Raw genomic sequence first — 14,305 nt, 5'->3', positions numbered from 1 at the left:
CTGGGGAGAGGACGGACCACTCGGTCTGAGTCCAGGTGAGATTCAGGAATCGGAGGGGGCTTGAGACTTACTGGCCTTTTCCTCCTCTCCTCTCCTCTCCATCCCAGTCCTTCTCACTTTCTCTTCATCCAGTCACTTAATGGGCCAAATTATGGAAATCAAGGTATTCTATGTTATCTCCCGAATCTGCGGAATCGCACCCATTATAGAAGTGGGTGGAAAAAGGATTATCCATTTCTTTCCCCCAAAGAGAAAAGGGGGCGGGGAAAGGGAGAAACGAAAAGCGTGCTCTTTGCAAACTGACTCAACTAAATTCACTTTCTTGCCAGCGACCCCTCCCGCTTCCCAGATCCAAAATAAGGTCGGAAAAAGCCGAAGTGTCCTCTCTGGCTGTAAAGAATCCACTAGGGCCCACGTCCTGCCAGCGAGGGCTGCCTAAGGCGAGGCGGTCTCCCTGCAGGACTCGGGAGCCGAACATTCGGGGAACACACATCTCCGCTCCAGAAAACAGGAGAATTTGTGCAGGAGGGTGCAGACAGGACAAAGAGAGACGAACCAAAGGAATAGAGTACAATAGATCAGCTGATAGGCTCGACTTGGAAAGCGAAGGCAGCTCAGGACCAAATCAGCAGCGCGGAGTAGAAGCTGAGCAGCGGAACAGCCAGGCCAGCACCGGCGGGGGCGGGGCGCACCCGCTCAGCCCGCCTCTCTGGGCGGGGTTCTCCTCTCAGGCGGAACCCCATTGGTCTCTCCGCAGCCCCTCCACCCAATCAGCGCGAAGACGGGTCCCGCCGGCACCGCCCACCTCGGGTGCAGGCAGCTCAGCCAGGCTCAGCCCAACAGGTGAGGCCGCACGGCGGGGCTGGTCACGTGGCCACGGCAGACGACCCGGCCGGCAGAGGGGCGGGGGAGGCGGCCCCAGTCTCGGCTGCCAGCCCTGCCCCCGCACTGGGAAGCTCCGCCATCTGTCTCCGGCTCAGCGGCCCCTGGGCCAGAGGCGGCGATCCCGCGCGACACCAGGGCCTCGCCGATTGATGCCCGAGGCCGGGCGACTCGGAGCCATTTTCCCTGCCCGTGGCAGCGCCCCCGGCCACCCTTCCACAACGCAATGTCCAAGCCAACGCCCCCCTTGCTCCCGAAAGGAGCGGACACGTGGCAACGTCGTGGGCCGCTGGGGCCCTGCTGGACACTTCCGTCCCCAGACCTGAAAAAGGGGGACGGCTCTCCCCCCAGCTCCATTCATTAAATCACGAGTGGGATTCTCACTGCTCTTCCCAATGTTTCTTTCACTCTCCATTTGCTTCTCAAACCTCACGTTGCCCAGAACCATCTTTCAGCATTTTATGGGTTTCTAAGCAAGGGTGACAGTGTTAAGTAGTGTGGGGCAAAAAACTTGGGAGAAAACAGGGATTCTGAATCCTACGTGTAAGGTGCTTCACGGACACACATGGAATCGTTCACATTCTAGGCAATGGTGTTTAAAACAGTGACCCCTTGGCGAGAGAGTCTGGGCCGAAACACAATCAACTTGATGTTAAACCAGAGTCTTATTTTTTCACATTTGCCATATTTAGAACAAAAATATCTTATTCCAACACTGTATGGTGGGTGTACTTTTTTTTGCTGTCCGGAAAATATAAACTCCGCTCGGACAGTACTCTTCAACCAGCTCTAAATCTAAAGATACGCACTCATAATTTTTACAAACAGCAATCTTTGGGAGGCAAAACCTGTGCAGTACAACTTTGCTATTTAAACATGTTTCATCCACGACACAGTGAAGTACATTTTCTGAATGAGCCAGTAAAAATATATTTTTGATATTTTTCAGGTTACAGGAATTGTGTGAAATTTGTATTTAAAAACTCATAAAGGAAATTTATACCACTTTTATCTATGTACAAATAAAATTAATGGTGGGTCTTATTAGCATTAGCAGTATTTTAACACATAGCCTCTTGGTTGCCATAAAAATTATTTATTATCATTTTATTAAGATGGTAATTGCTTCTCACATCCTAAACTTTTCCCCAAATCTCTTGACAAGAAAAAACCAGAAATAAAAATCAGCATGCACGAACATCAGTTTTATTTGATGTTAGTTTTATTTTGGCATAGTTTGAGAGAAACCCGAGAGTTCCAACAAGGTAATGTTTTAAATATATAAAAAGTTTCACGCTCTACTTACAATTAGTTTTCAAAGATATCAGTATCTCATTTCTTTTCGGTCATGGTAAATGTTTTCATTCGAGGTAGGCAGCATATTGTTTTCATTACCCTTTAAAATATGCCACATACTTGGGGGACTCATTTTGCTGGAATTCCTGACTGTCCCAACAGCCTAGGATTGAAATTTCTCTTACTGTCTGAAATCATCGACTGTTAAATGAGAGAGGTAGCGCCCTATTTGGAAACTAACTCTATTCACAGCAAAAGAAATGCTCATTATGCCCTGCCTTTAGAGTAGGCATTTTGTGTTTCTGTCAATCAACTTAATTTCCATGTTCATAGAGTGAGAACATCAAGTATTCAAAAAACTACTGACATAGAAACCAGTCGGCAAGCAGCCTAAGTCACGTATTTCAGTTCTGAAGCTTTAAATAAATGCCGCCTCCCTGATTCATAAAACTAGCTGACTGGTGAGTTTGTCTTTTTAAAAATTCCTGGTGTGCTTTTAATTATAAATAATTTTAGTGATTCAAGGAGTCATTTCGTATAACCAGAAAACCTTATTCCTACAACATATTATAAACCAAAAGATAAATTAGCATACATACGTGGGATGAGGTTATGTGACATTGACTTTTCAAAATATTAAAAAATTTTTTTTTTTCAGACTAAAACATCAAACTAGAAACTCAGAAGCTGTGACAGGTCATTTTAAAGTTTCAAGCAATACAACTTTAGCTGGAAAACTATCTTTCACAAATACTAGTCTGTGCTAAATTATAAATTTTCAATTATCAGATTCCATTAAAAAACATAATCTAGTTTAGCCAACATGTAATTCCTACTTGTAGTATTCTATTTTGATAAATATTTTTGAAGACATGTACTGCAACCTAATTTTTAGAGACCTGTTCAATAATAACATATCATTTGGAAGATAATAAGTGTAATCTAATTCATATATTTTAGCATCATATTTATCTAAAACAAATGGGTTGCTATTAAATTTTGACTATTTTATTAACTCAGAGCATCTGGGAAAACACTTATGATTAGGTTAATTTATGTTATATTTTCCCTTCAACTTGTAGAAGATTAATCAACCATTTTATGGTCTAATTTAGGTGCCTAATTAAAAACAGAGTTCAACACATGCTCCACTGTCTTGCTAATAAATCTTGACAGCTTTGTAACATGATGGTTTGTATTTCAAATTGTTGCATACAAATGTAGATTTTTTTTTTTTTTTTTAATCTTCACCCAGCATCTTGGAAGTGAGTTCCATACTTGGTTTAAACTCTGGGACTGAGAGAGTGCAATTACTTCAAAATGGATTATCCCCAATCAGATCTTATCTTAAATTTCCCTCAGTGAAGACAGAAACATTCTTTGCTACCAGGTTTTCTGAAGTAGACTAGAAAAATAGGGGGCAGTTTTGTTTTCTCAGCATTTGTTACATTGAAAATGTAGGGAATATTGCTATTTTCAGCTATTAGCCTTCAGGAGAGAGATTTCTGAAGTTACAGAGTTTTCTATTTTCATTCTAAAAAAATCTGCTGAAAGTGTTAGCTGTAATTGTCTGCTGATTAATCAGTACAAGTTAATTATGGACTTGATTTGAGGGCACTCTTTTTTAAGAATAAATTAATTTCGCGAAGTTCTGGAACATGTCATTTAACCCCACAACCTCCCAGCCTTAAAAAGGGCAAATGACAGAAGATAAATCTCAAGAGGGACACTCACTATGTTTTCTCTGTCCGGATGCTTGAGGGATTTTTTGTCATTTTAGTGACTCCCTTGATTCTAACTGTCCTTTGCAGAAAAATGAAACTGACACAGTGGTGTGATTATCCTCACTCTAGTTATTAACCAATGTTAGATGTAGTAACTAGCCTGTTTGGGGGCTGATATTGTTTTCAAGTGAATAACAAAATCTGCAGTCTGCACTGAGACCAATAAAGGCATGTCAGAAAGCTGTCAAACTCTTCTAAGGCAAACTCAGTTTTGGACCCATGCTATATGATAAATATCCCGCTTCGATCACTTAAGCGAGGAAGCGTGATCCAGAATGATCCAGAATGATCTCTGAAGCAGAACTGCCTGAGTTGGTACATTAGCTTTGGTTCTTCCCAGCTGTGAGATCTTGGGCACATTGCTTAACCTCTCTGTGCCTGTGTTTCCTCATCTGTAAAAGTACCTACTTCACAGAACTGTAATGAGGATTAAATTTGCTAATCCTGTAAAACTTGAAACAGTGCCTGGCACGTAGGGAAAACATTCGGTAAGTGTTAGCTACCACCATTATTATGCCACACACACACACACACACACACACACACACACACACACAATATACTTTGTTTAATGTTGGCCAGAGCATTAAAGTGTCAGCTTATTTTGTATGACCCAGACTGGGAAAGGGAGGCAGAGGTGGTAGAGGGGGTTTCTACCGCTGTACAGTCTAAGGCATATTTTTGTATAACAAACGATAATTACGCAATATTTCGCTAACTTAATTCCCAAACGGAGGTCATTAAAATTTCAGAATATTTACCAACACTTCAGTAAAATCACAAAGTGAAATTTTCAAAGTTACAGATTTATTTTTTTGACCATTCAAAGTTTAAATTAACATCCCAAGTGTAAATGTACAGGGCAGGTGCTTTCTCCACCTTGGCATATGTGAAATTGTCCTGAAACACAGCCCCATGTTTCCCAAACACTATGGGGTACCCATGGAACAGGAGATAACACCCAGTTTCACCAGCCTGCTTGATGAACCTCTCTGTGGTGCCTGCTAAGTTTGGGAGGCCTGATTCAAGAGGGTTGCATAACGAATTGGAAAAGTCAACCGAGAAGAGTCATCATCGCAGACTAAAACCAACTGCAGTTCCAGTGTGGATGGACAGTCCGTACTAGCACGTTTGATTTTTGCGGCGTCAAGGAGGTAGAAAGGCTCCCACTCTCTGGCCAGTGGCACGGTCAGCTCTGGGCACCACCTCGGTGGGTTCCATCTCTCCGTGACCCCTCCTGATCCTGCTGATGGTGTCTCCTTTTGCCAAGTGGAAGGAAGAGCAATCAAATTCCGAGATGTCATGCAAATCTGCCAGGCCCTGGGCTACTGGTTAGGCCACTAGCAGGCTGTGTATCAACCGATTAAACCCGTTAACGACTCCCAGACACAGCCACGACCTCGTTCTCTAACAGATTACGATGCTGATCCTCAGACTCAACCATTCGTGCCCATCGTTTTTTGTTCTTAATGCCTTCAAAATGTCTCCCCACTCTCATATTCTCTAGTTTTTGAGGACTTGTTTTAACCAGGTTTCTGAATTACAACTCTCTCTGGTTAATTACTATTTATACTCTTCTCCAATTGGCTGCCTGACTGCAGGGACAGAGCGGAGGTACAATGGCGCACACCTCTGGCAAGGAGCAAAGCTTGGCAGACAGGAGAGAACTCCAACGCGGGCGAAGGGTGCACTCTGCGCACCAGATTTCAGGTAAAGCGCTCTGGGTCAGGAGTCTCCTCCTGGCGGCGTGGTCTGTTTAAAGTTAAAAAGGCCGCCTTCAAAATAATTGTGACGTCCATATCTTTGCCCAGACATCCATTCATTATTCTTAGGTAATTAAAATTTTTAAAGTAAACAGATAGCATTTGAAATATTTTTTCCCCCTCAGAAAATATCCACCAACCCTGCGGCCGCGCCAGACGGTGCTGGTGCAGTCCAGGAACGCAGTGTTTGGGGCCAGTTGCGGCATTTACAGTGGGCTCCTCCGGCCGCCCGGTCCGCCGGGTCACCGCCCCGGGCCCTGTGCCTCCTGGACCCGGGAGTCGTGCTTGTCAGTTCTGAGAGATGGCTCGGGAGGACGAAGAACCTCCCGCCTCCGGCGGCCCAGCCAAGCCCTTGCACCCCCTAGGTCCAGCCGCCGTGCGTGGCCGCTCGCAGAGCAGCCCCCCGGGCGCAAGTACCCACCCGAACCTCCCGGGCTGCGCTCTCCGCTGCTGGCGCGCGGCGAGGGTTTCCATGCGACTTCGTTCTTCATTCAGCGTTTTTCCGTCAATCAAAAAGAACGTGGCAGGTGGAGGGCAGCCGCCTACGAGACTGCGTGAGCCCTCCTGTGGGGATTTCCATAGCTTGCCCCAGGTGCTTCAAAACCGCCTGACATTAAGGGTTCAGTCCTTTTCCTGCCAGTTTCTCCCAACCCGGCCCCAAGTGGGTCTGATCTCAGAAAATCCTAGGCTGCCTCGGGGCTCTGGCGGGTTCCACCTGGAAGGGCGCTAGTTATAGCCTGCCGCCGGGCCCAGGAATCACCATCCCAGGAGGAGGGGGAGTGGTGGTGGTAGAAGTAATAACAATACAATCGATGACAATAGCTAACAATTAGAGAGGTCCTCACGTGCCTGCGAGGCACCTTACCGTACCAGCGCATTCACTCTTCCCATCCCTGCCCAGAACTTGCATTATTCCCACTGCACAGATGAGAGCATCGAGGTTCACGCGACTAACCGGGACGTGAATCCAGGCGTCGGACTCCAGAGCCCCCCATTCTTGTCCACCAGTATCCCGAGAATGGGTCACAGCCTGGGAACGGTGGGAAGGGTGACTGTCACAGCTGGCTAAACCTCGAGACTTGGGCAACTCCTGACAATAATAAAAAACATTAAGGACAAAGGGGAAGGGGTAGGACGAGGCTGGGAAGGGAGCGGTTTTAATCCGCGGAGTCAGCCCTCTTTTATTCTCCATCCCACCCAGGTCCCGAGAGTGGGGTGGGCACAGGGAGAGGGGTTCAGTTCTCTTCTCCTCTTTTGTTTTCCCAAGTCTCGAGCCTCTGTGAAGCTAATTGGGCCTGGAGGGGTGCCTGAACGTCGTGTTGGCTGGGGTTGCGGGTGGAGACCCCAACAAAAAGGTGGGGGTCGGTACCTGAGCCCCTGGTTGAAGACAGTTACCGGAGGTCGAAATCTAGACCTCCTGCCCACTCGCACCTTACCTGAAGCTCGGGAATCCCAACAGCTCACCCCAAAGACCAGCAGCTGCGGAAAGCAGTGGGCAGAGGTAGTGATTATGACCCGGGGGCCGCTGTCCCTTTGGAACCTGACCCGCAACCCGAGTCGAGAACAGAATTTCCGGAAACCGCGACCTCAAAGCAACCCTCATTTCTCAATCAATGGGCCCCCGAATATTCTTTGCCCCGGACGTGTAAAAGCCCCGCGGAGACACGCGTCCTTGCTTTCGCTATCCCAGCACCGAGGCCAGGGAGGCGGAAACGGGCGGCGGTGCCCGGGGGCCCGGACGCCTTCAAAGCCGCGCGCCGCTCCAGCCGGTTGCAGTGCGCGCCTTTGCCCGACAGGGACCAGCACAACTCCACGCTCTGCGCGCCGCCCGCCCGCCCGCCAGGCGGAGGTGCCGGGCCACCCGCCCAGCTCACCCTCCCGAGCCCAGGCAGCTCGCGAGCGAGGCGGGTCTGACCCCCTTGGGGTTCCGGTAACCAGGCGGACTGTAACAAAAAGTTAAGAGACTCTGCAGCCTCGGCGGGACGCCACGGCCCCCACCCCCTCTCCCCATCTGGGAAGCAGAAGCTGCTCTAGAAGTTCTTTGAGGGCGGAGACCAACCAAAGGGGCGCAGAACATTCCCAGCGTCTCGGGCTCCGGGAGGAAAAATTTAAGACGGGTCATAAAATACTATTCGAGTCGGATACCGCCATGGTTGGAGGGTGGCTCGCTTTGCTGAGCGCGGTCTCAGACGCTGCCCTTCTTCTTTGCGGCGAGGTCGCCTGATTAATTCAAGGGCACCATAGACCACTGAGCCGCCAGTGCTCCGCGAGAACTTTCTGGTGTTTTGACGAGAACCGAGCGGAGCGCAACCCTCACCTCACCCCGACAGGATGCGCGGCGCAATCTGCGGTGGTTTCCCTGCCCCGCCCCGGGTGGTCCGAAGCGGTAACACTGCCACTTCCCTATCATACGCCATGTCTCCCTTCGCTCAGGGTCTGAATCGACGATGGAGACCCTGCCCCTGGCAGGGAAACTCACCGGTACCAAGCGAGGCCCTTGTCGTAGCTGCGATCGAAGAAATGGGGCTCCGCGCCCACGGCGCGCACGTCGGGGTGCACGCGCAGAAACTCCAGCAGCGCCCGCGTGCCGCCCTTCTTCACGCCGATGATGATGGCCTGCGGCAGCTGCTTGCTCCCAGACCCACTGAAGAAGCTGGAGATGGGGCTTGGGGAGTCCGGCACCTCGGGGCTCTGCTCCTCAGGGCTCGCAGCGCCCTCGGCCATCTCCTTGCCTGAAGCCAGTGGGGTGGCTGGCTGCGCCCGGAACGGCAGCCTGGGGGGCGTCCCGTCCGGAGCTGTGGCCAGGGCTGGCGGGGCGTGTGCGGCGCGAGACCCGGAGCCCAGCAGCAGCAGCCCCGGCGCGGCGGCGCAGGAGCCGGCGCAAGAGTACAGGAACATATAGAGCCAGACGCAGAGCATGGCTAAGAGCAGCGCGAGCTTCCTCCTCACCGGCGGCGGGGGCGGCGGCGGCTGCGGTAGGAGCCGGCCGGGGACATCGAGGCAAGATCTGCCGCCACTCAGGCGCTGCCCCATGCGCTGCCCGCGGGCGCGACCAGGGGCATGGCTCAGCACATGGCGTGGGTCCCGCCAGGCAGTGAGCGCAGAGAGGGTTTCCCGGCCCGCTGGACGCCTGTGTGGCTGGGTTTATTGCCCCCGCGTGCCCGCGGCCGCCGCTGCTGCTGCTGCTCTTCCCCAGGTGGCGGCGGCAGCTGTAGCGGCGGCGGCTCTTGACATATTGCCCGGCAGGAGCTGCAACTGCAACGGAAAGTCGGGACGGCGGTAACTGCTGGCCGAGGGTCTGCTCCTGGGGCGCGACGACGCGCTCGGGGCCTGGAGGACGTTGCACTCCCGCGCCCTGGCCACTCTAGACGGTGCGCCCCGCCGCACGCCGGGGCTGCCTCCTTGCAGTCCTAAGAACTGAGCCTGGAGCAGCCCCGGCACTTCCCCGCAGAGGCTGCGGAGGCGAACTGCGCAGGAAGAGAGCTGGGGACCGAGGTGGAGTGGGCGGTCCCGGCCTTCCAGAGTGACGGGCTGCTCTACCTACCAAAAATCCCGAACGCCATGCAAATACAGGCACTTCGCCGAGCTCTCAGCAGCCAACCCTCTCCCAAGACGTGGGGGTGTGGAAAGGCTTCTGGGCGGTGTAGGGCGGTCGGGGATTGCCATTGGCTGCGGAACAAGGGGCGGGCCCAGAGGGGCGGAGTTAGGGGCTGGTGACAGGAGCAGATGGTGGGAAGAATACTGCAGTGACCGAGCGCTGGGAGAGGTCCTACCCTACTGAGTGGTGCGTTCCCGCACCCGCATGCATTTCCGCACTCGTTCCCTAGAAGTCAGCCTTGGCGGTAGTTGCCCAGATGTTGGGACACGAGTCCCCATCCAGATGTTTCGCAGGAGGTTTCGTGATGCTTACGTGTTGCAGAGTAGGGAGGCGGTTGGAGGAGGGAGAGCAGGGCCGGAGATGCACTAGGCACTCGAACCCCCCCTCCCCAACCCACGCCGGAGACTTATTCGGAGGCCCTTCCTGAACAGGCACGGGATTAGGAAGTTAAAGCAGAAAGAGTGTTTGGAAATCGCTGTCGTGTGTGTGTGTGTGTGTGTGTGTGTGTGTCTTTCCTTCTTTGCCTGGTTAGCTTGGCCTGCCGGTTAACTGAGATCAGTGTAAAGTGTCCTTAACAAAAATCTCCAGCCTTCCAAACTGCCGAAAGTAGGTTGGGGAGGGGAAAAGAGACAGGAGAAATTAACAGGAAGAGAGAGTCTGGTAAATGAAAGTTTCCTGGTCGAAACGTGTGTGTGGGAGTCACGTGTAGGCAGTTTTATCTGGATATGAGTTTGTTGGAGACTTTAGGTTTGAGAAAATTTTCCATCTCCCCCTTTTCCCTGAATAGATATAAAGCCAACATTTGCCTTAATTTAGGAGACAGTTTGATTTGCTAACCTGTGACACTGATTATTTCGTGTTGTCACTCGCCACCGCTTTTTTAAAAGTCAAACATCAATTTGGAACAAATCCATCACTGAGGTGCACTTATTTAATAGTGAAAGTCTACTCGAAGGCACCCCCAACCACATTTTCTTTGGCAAAATGACCCACTCACCCAGGACGTGGCGGATAAGCGCGTCTTCCAAGAAACAACAACCGCTAGCTGGGGGAAGTGCGGGTGAGCGGTGCTACGCTGTGCTGAATTCTTGCCCAGGCGTTTGGAGTTCGGAAGCTCGAGATAAAGTTCGTACTGGTCGTGTTCAGGAAGTTTTCGATGCCTGCAACCCAGCCTCTGCGGGGCCAGAGGACCTCCAACTCCCGGTTGCAAGCGGTTCCGGGGACAGAACCTTCCTTCCGATTCTGACCCCAGCGCGACCCCCGGGACTGAGTGTCACTCACGAAGTGACTCACCGGGAACCGCCGCCCGCACTGTACTTACATCACTGTCGGCGAAGGCTGGCGCAGCGGAACCGACCTGAGTCCTGGTCCCTCGACCACGCTGTCCAGGACCAGCCGCCAGCAGCCGGCTCCTCTCACTTCCTGAGTAAATGTTCCCAAGTGTCCCCGAGTTTACGCAGCCCCACCCTGGGTCCCGGTCCCCCACCTTCGGAAGCAGACTGAGAAATCCAGATTGACGTTAGCACCTCTGGTTTGAAAATGTGCCTGAGCAGCGGTGATGGTCAGAGAGGATTCAGATAGCACAGCCGCCAGCACCGGACCCGTGTGCCCTGGCTGTGCTACGGGACACTTCTTTGCAACTACTTTGAGCCCAAGACGTTTTCTTACAAAACTGTTGAGGGAGAAATAAATGAGGCAGAGGATTTCCCTCCCGCTTTTATATTCTCAGCAATAACTTCTTTCTAGCTTTTCTTTCCCTCTCTCACTGGGAGGTTGTGTTTGTTCTTCGAAATGACTTATTCGCTCTTAATTTTTTAATCTAATCCATTTATTTTAAACTTCTAAAACATGAGAACAAATATATTTCTGAGCACTAACCCGACTCTACTTGGAAATGTGAGGAGAAAATAGTGTCTCCGTAGGGAGTGTCTTCAAATTTTATGTTATTTAGGTGGAAAATTCATGTTGTATAGGTGTGTGTTAGGCGAATTGTAGCTCCCATGTGGCTAACTTCAGGCCTGCCTGGGTGTGAGTCTTCCAGTGTTTTAAGGATTTTGATAATCCCAATAAAAAAGGTCCCTGTTCTGAGGATTAGTACAGTCTAATAAGTGAGCAATTACAAATCGAGGCAGCTGAATACATTTGACATTTCTTTTTTCCGGGGGTGGATTGAGGGAAGGAGGGAGTAGAGGTAAAGATGTGGGCGTCGGAAATTGTTCTGACTGCAGAGCGGAGCTGAGCTCCCACAGCTGAGTCTAGGGCCCGGCCCACCTGGCGTCCATTCAATTGTCACTATTGAGAACGATAAGGGAGTTCGCGGTGCTCACCGTGCCGCGGGGCCTTCCCGGCACAACGTTGGAGGGTCGTCTGGGGCCTGGACAGCGCCCGGGCGGGCTGGGAAGCGGCGCCAGAGGACGACCTGGGCGGCGAACTCACGCTTTGGCCCTTTGGCCCACCCAGCTGATCCTCCCATTGCTCTAGAGAGTCGCAGGCTGCGCCGTGAAATTCCCACGCTCAGCCGTCGCTCTTGGTTCACCCTTGGCAAGCGCTACCTCTCCCAACCATATTCCCATTCCGCAGATGCAGAACCCAAGGCTCAAACCTGGACAGAACTGGTAGCCAAATTAACCGTGAACCCAGTTTGAGCTTCTGCCCTTAACCTTTAGCTCAGCAGTGCGGGGGTCCCCACGCTTGGACCCTGGGCATCATCAAACTGCCACCACTAAAACCGAGGGAAAGGGTTTACCTCTGATAAACTCATTCAAAATGTTTGCATTTGGAAATGGAGAAAGGAGAGAATTCTATTTCAGCACGCCTATATGGTTTGTGTTTTATTTTGGTGGATTTGTTTGGTATTACCTAATGGGGTGCGCAGCTAGGGCCTCTGAGGGCATCTGGGAGGCAGCCCCTCTCCTTTAGGACAGGGCAGGGCCGCCACAGGGGCTCTCTCCTCTCCCTCTTTCCCCAGCTACTGCTGCCAACAACCCTCTGTGCGACCCCAATAGGGTCACTCTAAAATTTCACATCTGTAGAATGGGAGACTTGAGCCAAAAGATCCCCGCAGTATTTTCCGCCTGAAGTTTCTCAGATTCTAGGCTCGTGATGGGAGGCTCCGCAGCTGCTCCGGCCCTGCGGCCAGCTCCGCCTCCCCAACAGCCGCCCTCCGGGGCCGAGCTCCCCCACACCCTCTGCGGGACCGCAAAGCAGGCATTTCCTGGGGCCGCCTGAACCGGTGGTCCAGAGCCCCCGTTCCTGCCACCGGAATCCGGACCCTCCTCCCGCGCCCCTAGCCAGCGAGGCGGCGCCTCGGGGGTTAGCAGCTGCCAGCTCGCTCCGCCTTTTTCGGCGGCCCGGGCGTGAAGCGCGGTCGGCGCCGCAGCGGCTCCGATGCCCGCCCGGAAGGGAGCGCTCTGGCCCCCGGTCTCGCAGCTGCGGGACAGCCGGGAGCGGAGCAAGGGGCAGCCGCGGTCAGTTGTCTCCCCAGTGGACTGGGAAGGGAACTTTATCTGGGCCTAGACTCCCGCTGTACCTTTGTTGGGGGTTAGTGGGGAGGCTGCCGTCGTCAGAGCTCCTGGATGTCTCGGGAACCCCTGGCCAGAGACCGGCACTGGCGCAGCCCCGCGGATGCCGCTGGCCAAGCCGACGACAGGGATGAGAAATTCCTTGCAAGAGTGGCTGGAAGGCTCTGCGGAGAGGGAATAAATGCTTCCCAGAGCGAGCTCCCACTGCGCCTTGGGAATGGTGCACTCTCCAGTCCCCGTTGGACCCTCTGACATTGTCACAGGAAGCGCTGCCATGTATGAGGAGCCCTCTGCAAACTACAGGCGAAGGATGACTGCTCTTGGCCTATCAATAAGATTTTGACACTCAGGTTGGTTTGATGACTTGTGTCATGAGGAGTAGAGGTGTGGGCTGATTTCAAATTCTTCTTCCACGCGGCATCCTTGTCTGGGCCGGAGCCTCCCTTGTCTCCTAGAGAATGGGGCAGGGAATGGAAGGATGGGGAGACTGAGGGAGAGGCCCCTATTCCGCAGGCTGTCTCCTGAAGGGCTGGCTGCTTCCCTCACCTGGAAGTCCAGGCCCCTGTCGGGAAGCCCTCTCCGCACAGCCTGCCAATCACCTGGTTCTGTTACCATTGTTCTCCTCCTGCTTCAGGCCTCGGACATCAAGGACAGCTCCCACTCACCAGAGCCAAGGCACTATGCCGTTCCTGGGTGTCCTCTTCTCCTCCAGCCCCTTTGTAAGTCACATGCTCTTCTATTTACCGGCATAAGATACGCCAGAGCTGCCTTGCTTTTCCGAGTCTAGTCAAGCTGTAGAATACTTCTGAGCCTCAGTACCCCCAGCCACCTGTGGTCCTCCATTTGTCCTCTTCTCCTACAAATACCTCCAGCCCCTCTCTTCCTCCATGATGCTTCTAGCATTGGAAATCCTCCAGGACAATTCTGCCTTCAACTTTCCTGGCCTGAGCCACGGAGTTGATGGAGGGAAACGTGATAGAGATGACTGGTCCTGCTTTAATTTTCCCACTCCTATAAGCACATAAAGGTGCTCTGCCACTCTCCTAAGTGTCCCCAGGAGGCCCGCTTTCCCAGTCTCTGAGACAAACATTTCTTAGCCTTCTGTCCTGCAAGAGATGACATTTCTCAAAGTGTCTTTGAGCATGTAGATGCTGACAGGGGATGATCTATCCCTTCCACCACCAAGCCTCCACACCAGTTGGCACTCCACACTTGTCATAGCGGAGGAAGTTGCAGGCTAATTCCAACAGACAGTGAACCTCAGTAGTGCTTTGCTTCTCAGCCTTTGCTATCTCCTTGTCCCTGAGCCATCTCCCTGTGGTGGACACTGATGGGCCACCAGCACTGCATCAGTGAAGGACTTGCTGCCCTAGCCACTGGCATGCTGTCAACATGGCCTCCTGCAGCCCGCCTCTCCACCATTGCAGAGAGCAGCTAGGCTGAAGGGTACGTATTCTGCTT

General features: G+C 52.2%; 1 protein-coding gene across 1 annotated transcript in view; it reads right to left on the bottom strand.

Moving 5' to 3' along the window:
- The window catches only part of LOC114673061 (heparan sulfate glucosamine 3-O-sulfotransferase 3B1), a 51,537-nt gene extending 40,129 nt beyond the window's left edge, over positions 1-11,408 (bottom strand). Inside the window, exon 1 of the mRNA XM_028836030.2 lies at positions 8,205-11,408. Within this exon, the coding sequence (XP_028691863.2) occupies positions 8,205-8,758 (554 nt within the window). The 5' untranslated portion in view covers positions 8,759-11,408. The remainder of the gene's footprint in view (positions 1-8,204) is intronic.
- Positions 11,409-14,305: the final 2,897 nt, after the last annotated feature.

The sequence above is a fragment of the Macaca mulatta genome, chromosome 16 (genome assembly GCF_049350105.2).
Source record: "Macaca mulatta isolate MMU2019108-1 chromosome 16, T2T-MMU8v2.0, whole genome shotgun sequence".
In the NCBI taxonomy this organism is placed as follows: Eukaryota; Metazoa; Chordata; class Mammalia; order Primates; family Cercopithecidae; genus Macaca; species Macaca mulatta.
The sequence above is the reverse complement of the archived record's forward strand: the minus strand, read 5'-3'. Positions and strand labels throughout refer to the sequence as shown.